Source organism: Cynara cardunculus (genome assembly GCF_001531365.2).
Source record: "Cynara cardunculus var. scolymus isolate 2C chromosome LG 3, CcrdV1, whole genome shotgun sequence".
Lineage (NCBI taxonomy): Eukaryota > Viridiplantae > Streptophyta > Magnoliopsida > Asterales > Asteraceae > Cynara > Cynara cardunculus.
Genome location: NC_037530.1, coordinates 34,275,473 through 34,288,757, shown reverse-complemented (window position 1 = coordinate 34,288,757; position 13,285 = coordinate 34,275,473). Strand labels below are relative to the sequence as shown.

At 36.1% G+C, this 13,285-nt stretch overlaps 2 protein-coding genes across 4 annotated transcripts; both read right to left on the bottom strand.

The window, feature by feature from the left end:
- Nucleotides 1-1,065: 1,065 nt before the first annotated feature.
- On the bottom strand, nt 1,066-4,118 carry LOC112510495 (protein DETOXIFICATION 16-like). Its single transcript, XM_025115927.1, has 8 exons — nt 3,813-4,118; nt 2,749-3,293; nt 2,456-2,542; nt 2,297-2,353; nt 1,973-2,211; nt 1,769-1,887; nt 1,526-1,612; nt 1,066-1,113 (listed from the first exon to the last, which is right to left on the bottom strand). Exons 1-8 carry the CDS (start codon nt 4,116-4,118, stop codon nt 1,066-1,068), a joined length of 1,488 nt encoding a protein of 495 aa, XP_024971695.1.
- A 1,255-nt stretch (nt 4,119-5,373) lies between these two features.
- Nucleotides 5,374-7,573, bottom strand: LOC112510006 (plant intracellular Ras-group-related LRR protein 9-like). Of its 3 annotated transcripts, none has more exons than XM_025115249.1 (4): nt 6,672-7,573; nt 6,341-6,507; nt 5,638-6,247; nt 5,374-5,487 (listed from the first exon to the last, which is right to left on the bottom strand). In XM_025115249.1, the coding sequence occupies exons 1-3, from the start codon at nt 7,410-7,412 to the stop codon at nt 5,656-5,658; spliced, it is 1,500 nt and encodes a 499-aa protein (XP_024971017.1). In that variant the 5' UTR covers nt 7,413-7,573; the 3' UTR covers nt 5,374-5,487; nt 5,638-5,655. The 3 variants fall into 3 exon arrangements, with proteins under 3 accessions (XP_024971017.1, XP_024971018.1, XP_024971016.1); XM_025115250.1 differs by having other exon boundaries at nt 5,374-5,479; XM_025115248.1 differs by having other exon boundaries at nt 5,374-6,247.
- Between the last annotated feature and the right edge of the window lie 5,712 nt (nt 7,574-13,285).

The following is a 13,285-nucleotide window of genomic DNA, read 5'->3' as shown; positions in this document are numbered from 1 at the left end:
ATTTTATAAAGATAATAATTAAGTATTTTGTTAGAACTCAATGATTATCCTAATTATATTTTAGTTTTTTTATATTTAAAATGATATGTTTATTCTGTATTGGATTATGTTTATCTGCAGTTAGTTACACGAATTCAGTTATGGGATGAAATCAGATAGGAATGAAATCGTTTAGGGATGAACGAGTTTAAGAGTTTAAGAGTTTTTAAGAGTTTTAGCCAAATGCTTTATAATATAGTATAGATAAGGGCAGGTTCAAATGAGAAGTTAAACATTTTGCGAGAAGGCGATAAGTCTCAATATCGTATATGATTACACGCATGATACACAAGCGTAATCATATATAACTAAAAACATGTTGTATTGACAACATATAGACAATCATAAATATGATTAACCACACCCAACCAAAGACGTGTAATCATATATGATATTGAGACTTCTGGCCTTCTCGTAAAATGTTTAACTTCTCGCATGATCCTTCCTCTCTCTATATATATATATACCTACATATATGTATATATATAAAGTGCTTTGATGGATCAGGCATATAAGACCATCCAAAGTGGGCACAAAACGTTTATCTCCATGGTCACCTTTTTTGTATCACCTTTATTCATTAAAGTATTTCCATGGAGTTTAAAGTGTTCCCCATTATGTCATCAAAATTTCAGAAAAAGCCAAGCATCCTAAGAGGTATAAATCAACTAATAAAAATGGTTTGCTGTCAAGAAGGCTTAAATCTGCAATTTTAATGAAAGATGATAGATATTCACAGAGAATTAGCAAAACAGGATTAACTTGATGTTAATTGGACTCCATTACTGGTCAAGGATTGATGAACCGTTGTGAGCTACATTAGTACCAATTGTCAAACTTCTATTTACATATTTCAGTATCAAGTTTTTCTTAGATCTTGGGATATGGAATTCGAGAGCACCATATCCCTCCTCCGCTTCTCTACCTCTTTTTTGCTCCATTTTCAGAAAAGATCGGCATACCAATAGATGTGATCACATTACAGAAAAAGCCAACAAGTGAATATCTTTCGTTGAGTCACATCCATCACTTAGGCAAGCTGGTACCACACACCCTATTTCGTGCATTTATGGCCTGAAATGAAAGTGTGAAATAAGAATTAAACACAAGACAACTACGATCATATTTCTTCAACCTAAGACGATGTTCATCATACTAGCTGATAAACCATATGTAAGCTAATAAGTAATAAGCTAGTTGTTAGCTCACATTTGGTAAAAACGAGCAAATAAGCTTAATGACAATGTGAAATAACCCAATAGAAAAATACAAGGGACATTTATGTAACATATAAGGGGCATGATTGGAAAAAAGTCTCAATAAGCTATCTGAATGGCTTATCAAACATGACTTTTTCAGTAAGCTAAAAAAAGGTAGCTTATGGTTGCCAGACATGGCCTTAGACATCTAAGAATAATAGTCCAACAAGTTACAAAAGTTATAGAATCAAAAGGGGATATCAATATAGAAATAAGAAGGTATGTACCTGTTGTTCCCAGTTCGTGCGCATAGTAATAACCAAGAGAAGGATTGCTTGAAGCCCGCTTCCTCCTATGATCCCCATCCAGAGTCCCTGCATCAAAAACAAGAATAACGCCTAATCTTCCACAATAAAAAACAGGAGTAAAATACAGGTCTGCATACATCTCACCCCGCTCTACTTTCGAGTGGGATATACCGGGTTCGTTTCGTTTAGTCTGCTAGAATATACTAAAAAAAATCTCCTTACCATTCCTCCATAATGCAAAAGAAAGGTCAAGATGACAGATAAAGGAAGGCCAACAAGGTAATACGCTCCAAGATTCACAAAAGCACCAATCTTTTGCCACCCACATCCTCTTACAGTACCTTATTCATAAATGCATCAATCAGTTGGTATCCTAAAGATTCCAGCTTGCTGTTGCAAATAGTATCAGAAAGTTGAAGATCTAACCTGAGAGAACACCCTGAATTCCATCCATGAAGTTGGATAAGGCAAGAACCGGCATGACTGAAGACAGATAACTAACAACTTCTTCTTCATTGGTGAACATATAGCCCCAGATATGTCGAATAGCAACTAAAGATAAGCTTACAAGAATCCCTTCTGTAACAGCCAGAAACATCACCACTCGTGCTGCAAGCTGTGCAGCCCGTGGTTTCCCGGCTCCTAATTCATTCGAAACTCTCGTGCTTCACATAAATACGATAAACAGATAAATAAAAACCACATGCAATCTAAACAAACTTTGTGAAGAAAATTCAGTATTAGATGTACCTGACAGCACTCCCAAAACCATAAGGGATTCTGAAGATAACCGAACTTGTAGTGAGACTGGAAATAAAACAGTTCAAGAAGACAAACCATGAGCTAATAAAATCTGTATGAAACATTCACATCCACTTGTGCTTAATCTAGGCTAACTTAATTACATACCTGACTGACATCATCGAGGTTTCAAGTTTTGGATTTGGAAGAAGGCCAGACATGAAAACAAGAAACTCGTAGGACCAATACTCCAGGCTGATTCAACATATGGAAATCATATTAGCCTGAGTTTTTGGCCCAAATTTTGTTCTTTAGGAATCATGTACAAACTTGATGATTTTCAAAATTTTCTACAAAGTTAATGAAATCATATCAATTCGTTAGTTTTCAACCTTAAATCGTCAAACAGTAGGACATGAGTACTATATGGTGGTAGTAGTTAAGATTTCAGACTAACTTACCATACCATGAGTGCAGATGGTATGCTCAACACAAGAAACTCGCCAAGATTTACCATCCCTTCTTTAGAAAAGCCGGTCCATGTTTTGTCAAAAGCAGGCGAAAACTTGATATAGATGGATAAAATCAACACATTAATCCAGTATGAAACAGCACAAGAAAGGGCAGCCCCTTGACAGCCTAAACCAAGCTTAAAAACCAAAATCCAGCAAACAAGGATGTGAATTAAGCTCGTAAATCCAGTGCTTATCATCAACACTCGTGTATTGCTTTGAGCCTGCAAGAATCTGAACTGACACTGAAGAAGCCCATAAGGGAAAATACTTGGAATGAGCCATCGTGTGTATGATCCGGCTTCAGTTGAGATTTCTAAATCTTGTCCAAACCAAGTGAAGATAGTTCTGGTGTAAGTCCATACAATAGATATAGGAATAGCCATAAGCATGAGTACAAGCATTGCCCTCTGTGTGTGTACACCGAGCATACGATATTGTTCTGCTCCATAAGCTTGTCCACAGAAGGTTTCCAATGCACTTCCCATTCCAAGCTAATCATAATTACATTTGAAAAATGCAGAAAGTTTTTAGCATTTTATAGGCAAATTTGTAAACAAGAGCATAAATTTTTGACAGATCTTCAAGAAACCAGTCTACTCCTTTTTGTTCTTTATATCCTAAATAAACCCTCTTGTAAACTCCTTTCATCAAAATGAAACCTCATTGATGAACACTTTTTGTGGTTTTCTTTTTAATTTTGTAGGTCCTATCTAAGGGACCAACCAAATCTTGAACGAAAGTAAGTATATTTGCATGAATCGAGAATCGATTAAAGCAGGATCTAAAATTCCTAGAACCTTTAATGATATCCATTAGAAAAAAGAGCCAGATTTTGTTAAAACCCCATGATCAAAATCAGCATTTCATGAACAATCTTGTAGAACTACTAAAAAAGGGAAAAAGATGGTCCCAGAGGATCAAAAGTATTGATTATTTACATGTGATAGATGCATTTAAAGAACAAAGAAATGGGACCCAGAAATCAAATGTTGGTGAAAAGTAGGATATACCATGAAGCTAAAGCCAGTGACAGAAGCAAAAGAGGTCGCCATTGAAGCAACAGAAAGGGAGAATTCTCCAAGATGGCCGACGAACATGATGGAAATTATCTCCAAACTGTACTGCAAAAAACTGACCACACAAAGAGGCCCTGCTAACTTTAGTTGTTGCCTCAGTTCTAAAATCGGCTCTGAAGCAATGCTCGATTTGATCTTAACCCATCTTCTTTCCCAAAAAACATCACAACCCTTTTCAGTTCTTGATCTTGGAACGATTAGAGGGACCTCAAGAATATTTGTTGGGTTTTCTTGATCCATGGCTGCCCTTAAAAGTGTCTCTGTTTTTCTTGAAAGATTTACAAGAAACAATGAAAATGGAATGTAGTTGGTGGGTTGGGGTTGAATCAATAGATTGCATTTATAGATGCATGCTAAAAGCATGTCATACGATCACAGATAATATCCACGCCATTGCATATCTTGGTTTAGGTGTAAAAATAACAATAATAAACGTCATTGTTTCCAAAAAAAGAGGATCCATTCTTAACAAATCATAGAATTGGCATGATCCATTTTGAAATCTTCTTTTTCCTTATAAAATATTTATAAAAAACCCACATTGTTATAAATAATTTATAACATAACAAACTCTAATTTGAGTAAAAGTTAGGGCACTCTAATTAATAACCATTTTGTCGTTAAGATTGAGTTTTACAGATGATTTAGATATTTGACCAAAGACCATTTAATTAATGTTATTAGTTTCTGTTTAAAGGCGAGGTATATTCCTAATTAGAAAACCATTACATGTTTGATTTAGCGATCTAACAAAAAGTTTTGACCAGTACCAGAATACCTAAAATGTCTCAATTAGTACAACAAATTTGAAAAAAAACTAATACATCATACAGTGAGTGTCAGTCAATATTTTGTATTAATTGTTAATGATCAAATGCATAAACTTTTAATCACGTTAACCATTGCATTGATATGAAGGTAAAAGATTTATGTCGGGACCATCCCCAATCCATCGAGACTATCTTTAGGGTGTCAAATTTTTGCTCAACCGAACCAACCTATATTAATTCCAATCATACCAATACATAATATAAGAAAACGAATACCCTAATACTATTATAGTGTACCAAGTTATATGTTTTTAATTATTTATCATTTAATATTTATAGTCATATATTACATTCTTACATGTTGTGTTATGTACCCTTAAAACCGATTATTTTTTGTTCCAATAAATTTTTTGTTCATTTGATCTAGTTATTTCTCTTTTTTTTTTCATATAAAGTTTTAAATTAAAGAATTTATTAGAACATAGATATCATAAAAATCTTTATTTTAAATAATATATTCTAGATGTTATAAATTGATTGGTACAAAAAATAATCCAACTAGGAATAAAAATCCCCTTATGGCTACGGAGGTTCAAATACGGTGACTCTGGGCTATCTGCAAAGCAGGGTCGTCTTGGGATTAGTTGGCTTGCATAGCTGGTTGGATATCCAGGTTAATAATTAAAAAAAAAAAGAACACAAAGAAGAAAAAGGTAAGAGCCCATTTTATTAAATTTTATCATATGGTCCTAAATTACATGGAATAAAATTCAGCATGTTACATATGAAAATGGAGGCCTCCTTTTCCCGGTAACATGGTGCATATCCTGCCTGCAAAACTTTACACACATGTTTTAGGGGTTGGTTTTGGCTTGGAAAACACTTACAAACTGAGGATTAGGATTTAAAACACACAAATAATAATAATAATGATGATGATGATGATAATAAAAATGATAATTTTAAGGTAGAATGACGAATATGACTACCATCGTTGGATAACATGATCATAGTCGATGATTGAGGTAAGGATAGGTTGCATCCGGAGGCCCGAAAAACCACGTCATAAACCAACCATCCTGCGCCTGCTCTTCCCGTTCCCACATCATTCGTTTCTCTTCCTCCACGATATAATCATACAACATCTTGCTCATATACACTTTCACAGCTTCAACACCTTCATCCATCACTTCTTTTGGAGGAATCACCAATGGGTTTTGATCCACAACCAGTTTTTTCAGAGATCTAAGGCGCCCGAATGTGATTGGCAGTTCGCGGATCTGATTGTTGCAGATATCCAATTCCCTAAGGCTGATCAAATCTCCAATGGAATCCGGGAGTGCTGTAAGATCGTTAAAGTTACTGCCCACGTTAAGAATCTTGAGTTTTGTTAGCTTCCCAATGGTGGGTGGCAGGCCTCTGAGCTCGTTGAAGTGCAAATCAAGGATCTGAAGAGATACCATTTCTCCAATGGAGGGAGGAAGGGTGCGCAATTTGTTCAAAGGCATCAAAAGCTTCTCTAGATGCACCAGTTCATACCCTATTTTGCTGGGGAGATATGAAATCTTATTGAAACTGGCATCAAGTTCTACCAAGGACCTGAAATCACATCCACCCACAAGATCATATCATCTGTAATTCGATTCTGCTTGTAATCATGTTCATCACGAAACAATGATTTGATTTGTTTACCTGCATTTGCAAATGCCTTCGGGCAAGGCCGTGAGCTTGTTGCTAGACACGTTTAGAATCTTCAAATTCTTGAGCGATCCGATGGCATCTGGTAGTGATTCAAACAGATTATGAGAAACATTAAGCTCCTCAAGATTCTCAAGTCCAGCAACTGAATCTGGAATGGCCTGTTTCAATAATCAGATCATATTAGGGTGATCATAGAAATTAGAATCAATTTTCCAAAAAAAAAAAATTAGATCAAATTGGCTTCAAATTTTTATATGTGATCTTACGTATTGCAAGACATGATTGAATCAAGGATGGATTAATGATTTGAAAATGGACTAACCATAAGCTTATTGCAGGATAGATCAAGAGAAACCAATGTACGAAGCTTCCCGAAGGCTTCAGGGACGAATGGCAAGCGCCGATCGGATAAATCAATCCTTTCGACGCCATTAACCAAAGCATCCTGAAGAATGTCAGCCATCTCCTCCTTCACCTCCTCGGCAATACTTGGAAGCATAGAGGAAATCCTCTTATCAATCGCCGTTAATTTTCCTGCCGCCCTAGCCGTATCGTAAAGCTTCTGAAGCCTCCTCTCCGCCACAATCAACAAATTGCTATACGTATCAAACATCTCATCCAACGAGATCAGGGCCCTGAACATCTGCTTCTCCCTTTCTGCCACCTTCATCCTTCTTCTGACCTCCTCCACATCGCTTTCGGACAACGCGATCTCGTCAAATTGTTCGGCGAAATATGATTCCATATCAGCGAGCCTTGTCCTGGCGATTTCCACGGCCTCAGGGTCAGGACGCTCGCCAAGGGTTTTGAGGACGGATCGAATCTGAGTGACTTCAACGACAACCCCACGGATGGTAGCAAGGATGTCATCGTCCGTCAGCCGAGAGACACGTTCGGCGAGTTCTGAAAGGGTTTCACGTTCGGAGAGTTCGGAATATGTTTCCGGTAAGGTAGACGCCCGGGATAGTTTCTCATTCTCCAGCTCCTGTAATTGCCGGCGTTTGAAGCTGGGAATTTTGGTCATAACATAAGAAAGAATTCGCATCTTCCTAGGGCTGTCCATGGCTGCTGGCTGGGCGCTAATTCAGAGAGATGGATTCAATGAACGTAACGCCTGTTTATCTGGTACGTCATATATGTCTCTCCGAACGAGAGAGGAAGAATGATAGAAAGAAGGCAACAGATGGATAGAAGGACGATGACACCTCCATTATGGCCATGGTTGTACCAATTTGAAGAAAAACATTTCCAACCATGGCTGGTCCTATTTTCGAACAATTTCATTCATTCATTATATAGTAATACTAGATTTCAATTTCTTGTCTTTTTTTAAAAACAAACACACACACACCCCTCCATTTTTATAGGCAATTTTCCATTTCTATTTCCTTTTGTCTTTTTAATGATTATTATCCAACCTAATTATCACATTTCACACTTCCCACTTCACATATATATATATATATATATATATACCAACTCTTTACATTTGTACAATCAATATAACTCAATCTCAACTGTCCATTTAATTTGTACAATCAATATAACTCAATCTCAACTGTCCATTTAAAGAGTAAAAAACATGTTTGACTTCTCTTTTTTAGAAAGTTCTCGAATTGTACACATTTTAATTTAATAAACATTTTCTAAGATCAACCATGAAATAGATCTTGATTATTTAATAGTATTTTATTAAATTTAGGGATGTTTAGAATTGCTTATTACTGGTATCAAACCGAAATAAGTCAATAAAAAGGTTTCATAAGCAATTCCAAACACCCCCTTAAAGCATCCAATCATTCACGTTTATCTCTTCTATGGCATTATTGTGGTGCCTTTTGTTTCTATATGTTCCTTGAGCTTTTAAGAATTATCATAAATTCTGATGGATCGTAATTTTGTTTCTTATCATTTAAACCCTATGTCAAGTATGAGTGTAAATAAAGTTGTCCACAGGTCTTAGTGTTTTTGGAAGTTACAAGTTCAAGTAAATTTTACCAAAGATAAGAAATATATATGAGATATGTTATATGTAAATATTATATGTTTAAGGAATATATATGTAACACCCTAAAAATTTATGATTCGTAAAATAAATAAATGTTACGGGTTAAAATTTCAAGAGTAAACGACATACGGGATTAAAGTGTCGATACTCGAAAAATATGATTTTATTGCAATAAATAAAATCAATAAAAAAAAGAAATGAAACATTTTGTATTTAATTGATTTGGGATGAAAATGCAGAAAGAAGAACAAAAAGGACTAGTTCTGCCAAAAGTAGAAAATTAATTTGGAAATGATGAGATATGGGAAATCATTTCCCAAATCACGTTTTTCCTATTCTAGAGATTGTTTGACGCCCTATAAATTGGAGTTTTTGGCTGAAATTTTGTGGAGACGTTCCTAAGGGTGTAAGGGAGTAAACTTCTTTGGAATTTCGAGATTTCATCAAGTAACGAGAGAGATATCGAGTTTGAAGCGGCATAGGCTCATTCCGTACAAAAACGACGATTGGAGGTAAAATACTCAACCAAAATTGATGTATAATATATGGTTGGTTTCGTTTTTCAATTATCTTTCTATTGGTACAAGTCTCGTGGGCTATGGTGGCTTGTACGTCGAGCGGTTTAGGCTATAAACTGTTGTGGCGGCGGCTCGACGAGATTCGGGTACAAAAACTCAAAATACGAGTTTAATATTGAACCATAGGGGCTGTAAATTTGGATACGATTTGGGATTAATATTGTGTATAAGATTTTGTTAAAAAGAGATTTAAGGCTCGTTTATTTACTTGGATTAATCGAAATAAATCGGGATGTTTCGATTAAGTTGGTCAAGATTTGGACAACAATTGTAAAAGTTATTAATTAATTGGAGTTTCATATTTAAATTATAAGAAATAATTTAATAACTTATTTCGGGAGTTGTGACTAGATAATTGTGGGATCAGACGTTTTTATAACGAAAATCGTATATAATTAAATGTTGGGTTTAATACATCGTAATTTATTTTGGATGCGAAAAAAATTTCATTAGGGAAGGGGTATATGGCGACGAGGTATGCTTGGGGTTGACCCGTTGACCATTCTTACCCCAAAATTGATCTATTTGACTTTCAAGTTGACTTTTTGGGGAAATGTCAATACTCTAATTATTGAAATATAATTACATGTTATAAGATATTACTCAGGGACGAGGTTTAGCCAAACAGAACTATTCAAGTGAGTTTTCATGAGACTTTAACTGGGATGCATGCTTATGTACAAATTATTTGAGCATTACGATATTTTCTATGTACATGTTTATGGGTTTATTACATGTATATGAATTATTATTGTGGGTTGCATGCTATTTGTTTACGTGTTTTTAAACATTAATTAGCATGTTATAAACAAGTTAATATTTTGTCGGGTATGGGAAGGGGTCAAAAATCATAAGGGATGACACATCCTAGGGATGGGTGACCGGACAAGGGATAGCCGTGTAGCCGGTCACCCGAGGAAGTGCCGATGACAGTAAGACCTTAACCCGACGGGAAATTAAGAGATCTCATTATTATTTAAAAAGGGTTGAAACAAATGTGCATATTATTTTATTTGGGGCATTGTTTGTTTTATGCATGATGAGGTGTGTATGATTGTGCACAAAAACCATGAACTCACTGAGCTTTATAAAGCTGACTATTAGTATGCATCTCAGGTGCAAGAGGTTCAAGGGTGGACAAGAGCGAGGTTCTCTCCTAGATAATTATATTATTATATTTCGGATGTTTAAGTTTATGCTTAAATTCATTTTGTAATGTAACCCAGTATGGGACGGGTTAGCGTTGAGCTATTAAACAATGCTTACTTGGTCACATATGATGTTCTTTACCAACAATCTTTCTATGTCATTTTGCCAACGAGAATCTTACTATGTCATTTTGCTAACCGAGAATCTTACATGGTAAGTGAGGATAATGAAATTTACCCGGTTGGCACTTACCGAGTAAAAGATAGTGGACAGTTTGTTGTTTCTTTGCGCTGCAAAACTTGGGACATATATGTCAACAGCTTAACGAGCTTAATAGGATTCACAATTTATTCGCTCAATTATACATAATTGTTTAGAAGTGGTTTGTGATATGAAAAGTAACTTATTCAATAAGTATCCAGGGGAGAACTTTATGTAGAAAACAAGTTTTTTTCCAAAGATGTTTCTTCTAATTAGAAAAACGCTCATTCCATTTATTGAAAAACCACCCCAAACAAAAACATTCTCAATCTATGCAGATAGATTAATTTATACAGAAACTCCATCCACTAAGGGGCCGTTTACCTAAACACTTACCCGGTAAACACTTACTGGTAAAATTCAACACTATCGTTTACTTACCGGGTAAGATTTTATTCATTAAAACGCATCGTATGCAACAATTTATCCCGGTAAGCGCTAACCATGGTAAGAGTCCTCGTCCTCACTTACCGGGTAAGACTCTCGATTCTTGTTTTTGCTCTTACCGGGTAAGATTATTAGCCCTTGTCATATTCAACTGGTAAAGTAAAATGACTTAATAAACGCTTACCCGGATAAGTGTTGGGTAAACGGTACCTAAGACTTAATTGAAAACCAACCAAACAACCCTTTTATCGATTTCTAAACATAAACCAGGATCCACACCGCAAACCATATGAACACATTTGAACTTATAACGGCTAGTAATTCATTAGATCAACAAACCCTCATTTACCAATTATTAGTTTTTAACATGTATTGCAAGATTCTTGAGCAGCTTTTTGAAGTATATAATATTTATATACGGTAAATGTAACAATGAAACTCACACACCCTCCTCACCTATGGTGAGGTTTGAGCCCCTGACCTCCTAGAAGGCTAAGGGCTACAATACCACTAGGCCAAATGCCCTTTTGGTGATTCTTGAGCAGCATTGTATTCATGAGACTTGGGTTATCGGAACACTACGAGTGTTCACCCGATTTGTCACGCGTCTTGCCTGCAAACACGTTTTATAGACCGATTAAAAGAAGATATACTTGAACAAAAAGCTAATAACATTAAGAACTTGGTGTCCTACTTCTAGTTCCCAATTTGTACGCATGGTGATTACTAAAAGCAGCAACGCTTGAACCCCGCTCCCACATACGATCCCGATCCATAGACCCTACGAACGATTTTTTCAAAATCGACTTCCAAAGAACAAGAAAAATAAAAGAGAAATGAACAAGAAATTGAACATCACCTTCCCTTCCAAATGGTACACAAATGTTAAAACGATGGCGCAAGGTAGGCCAACAACATAATAAGCTCCGAGGTTCACCAACRTGCAGATCTTTTGCCAACCACATCCTCTCGCAACACCTTGTTTTGGACTACAAGACTCRTTAGTGTTTATGGTTCWAAACCATTAGAACCAACTATTCATTTATTATTCATAATGAATATATCTAAATATTCATTATGAATATCATGAATTTCATATTCATCATGAGTAATTGGTTCTCATGAGAACCTTCCCATGGTTCATGAGGTATTTGATTGATATAAAGATCTACATGGTCTAATTAACCTGATAATACGCCTTGGATTCCATCCATGACGTTGGATAGAGCAAGCACGGGCATAACTAATGACACATAGTTCAYGAGTTCAGGTTCATCGGTGTACAATTTAGCCCAAAYCCCACGAACCGCCACTAGAGCTAGGCCAACCAYGAGTACTTCTGTGATTACTAGCGATAAGGCGACCCCTACCGCTAATTTTGCAGCTTTGTGTTCTCCTGCTCCAAGTTCGTTTGAAACTCTCATGCTGTGGGTGTTGGGGGAACAGTAAATGTAAGTTAGTAACTCGAGCACTCAATTCAACACGCGCAATTTCTTTTCTGTCAATACGTYYTACAATTTGCACTTGAATTTCTTTCCTATATGAAGGTTTTGTAGATGTGTCTGCGGATACTCCATCATTTCCTCTAAGAAGCAACGAAACCGGCGTTTATAGGACACCAAATAAATTTAAGGGGTCGTTTACCAAACACTTACGAGAGTGAGCGCTTACCAAGTCACATTACCTCACCGGATGAATATGGTAAGGACTAAGGATCTTACCCGACAAGGATGAATATGGTAAGGACTAAGGATCTTACCCGACAAGAGCGAGACAATGACTATGAGTCTTACCCGGTAAGTAAGGGCGACGACTCTTACCACGGTAAGCGCTTACCGAGTGAATTGTTGCATACAATGTCGTTTTGATGGATTAAAATCTTACCCGGTAAGTAAATAATTGTGTTTAATTTTACCGCTAAGCACTTACCGGTTAAGTGTTTGGTAAACGGCCCCTAAATGTCATAATAGACTACTTTATAGGACTTGGATCAACAATTGTGCGTCCTATACAAAAGTGTTACAATAAGTTAATAGGACACTGATAAACATGGTTTATTACATTCTTAAAGTACCTATTTCTTATGTTTATTTCATAGTTTATCCCAACCTTGAGTCATTTTTACTTCTTTATTTTCCATTTATTATGTTTGGAGCTAATCATGATGATGAATCTGTTTTTACAACAACTTGGAGTAGATAACATTTCTTTGACTCATTGCACTGCACTGTGATGCTGCAGCATTCCAACAGCATCGCCCGGCTGCACTATGGCTTTTTGGAAAAGTGCTTATTGATTAAGCCGTGTCTTGGATAGAGGTATGAGCTGAAGAAGCTCTCGTTTTGGACTATTAACAGCTGGTGAAATGATGTGGAGAAGACTTTTTGATGACCTTTTGTGATGGAGATGAAATCTCYTTTTTGTTGTCTTCTCAATTTGTACCTTGTACTTTGTACCTCCTTTTTGTATTTTGTCTTTTCCTATTGTGTTGGGTATAAAAGAAGGCCTTTGGCCACTCTTTTCCACACACCATCTTGGACGACTTTTGTCTAA

Excerpts from the sequence above, each read along its gene's own strand:
- LOC112510495 (XM_025115927.1), bottom strand. The coding sequence starts at position 4,118 with ATGGATCAAGAAAACCCAACAAATATTCTTGAGGTCCCTCTAATCGTT. Across the intron at positions 3,294-3,812 it reads TCACTGGCTTTAGCTTCATG|CTTGGAATGGGAAGTGCATT; the intron begins GTATATCCTACT and ends AATTATGATTAG. Across the intron at positions 2,543-2,748 it reads CCATCTGCACTCATGGTATG|CCTGGAGTATTGGTCCTACG; the intron begins GTAAGTTAGTCT and ends ATGTTGAATCAG.
- LOC112510006 (XM_025115248.1), bottom strand. The coding sequence starts at position 7,412 with ATGGACAGCCCTAGGAAGATGCGAATTCTTTCTTATGTTATGACCAAA. Across the intron at positions 6,508-6,671 it reads TATCCTGCAATAAGCTTATG|GCCATTCCAGATTCAGTTGC; the intron begins GTTAGTCCATTT and ends TTATTGAAACAG. Across the intron at positions 6,248-6,340 it reads GAAGGCATTTGCAAATGCAG|GTCCTTGGTAGAACTTGATG; the intron begins GTAAACAAATCA and ends ATGTGATTTCAG.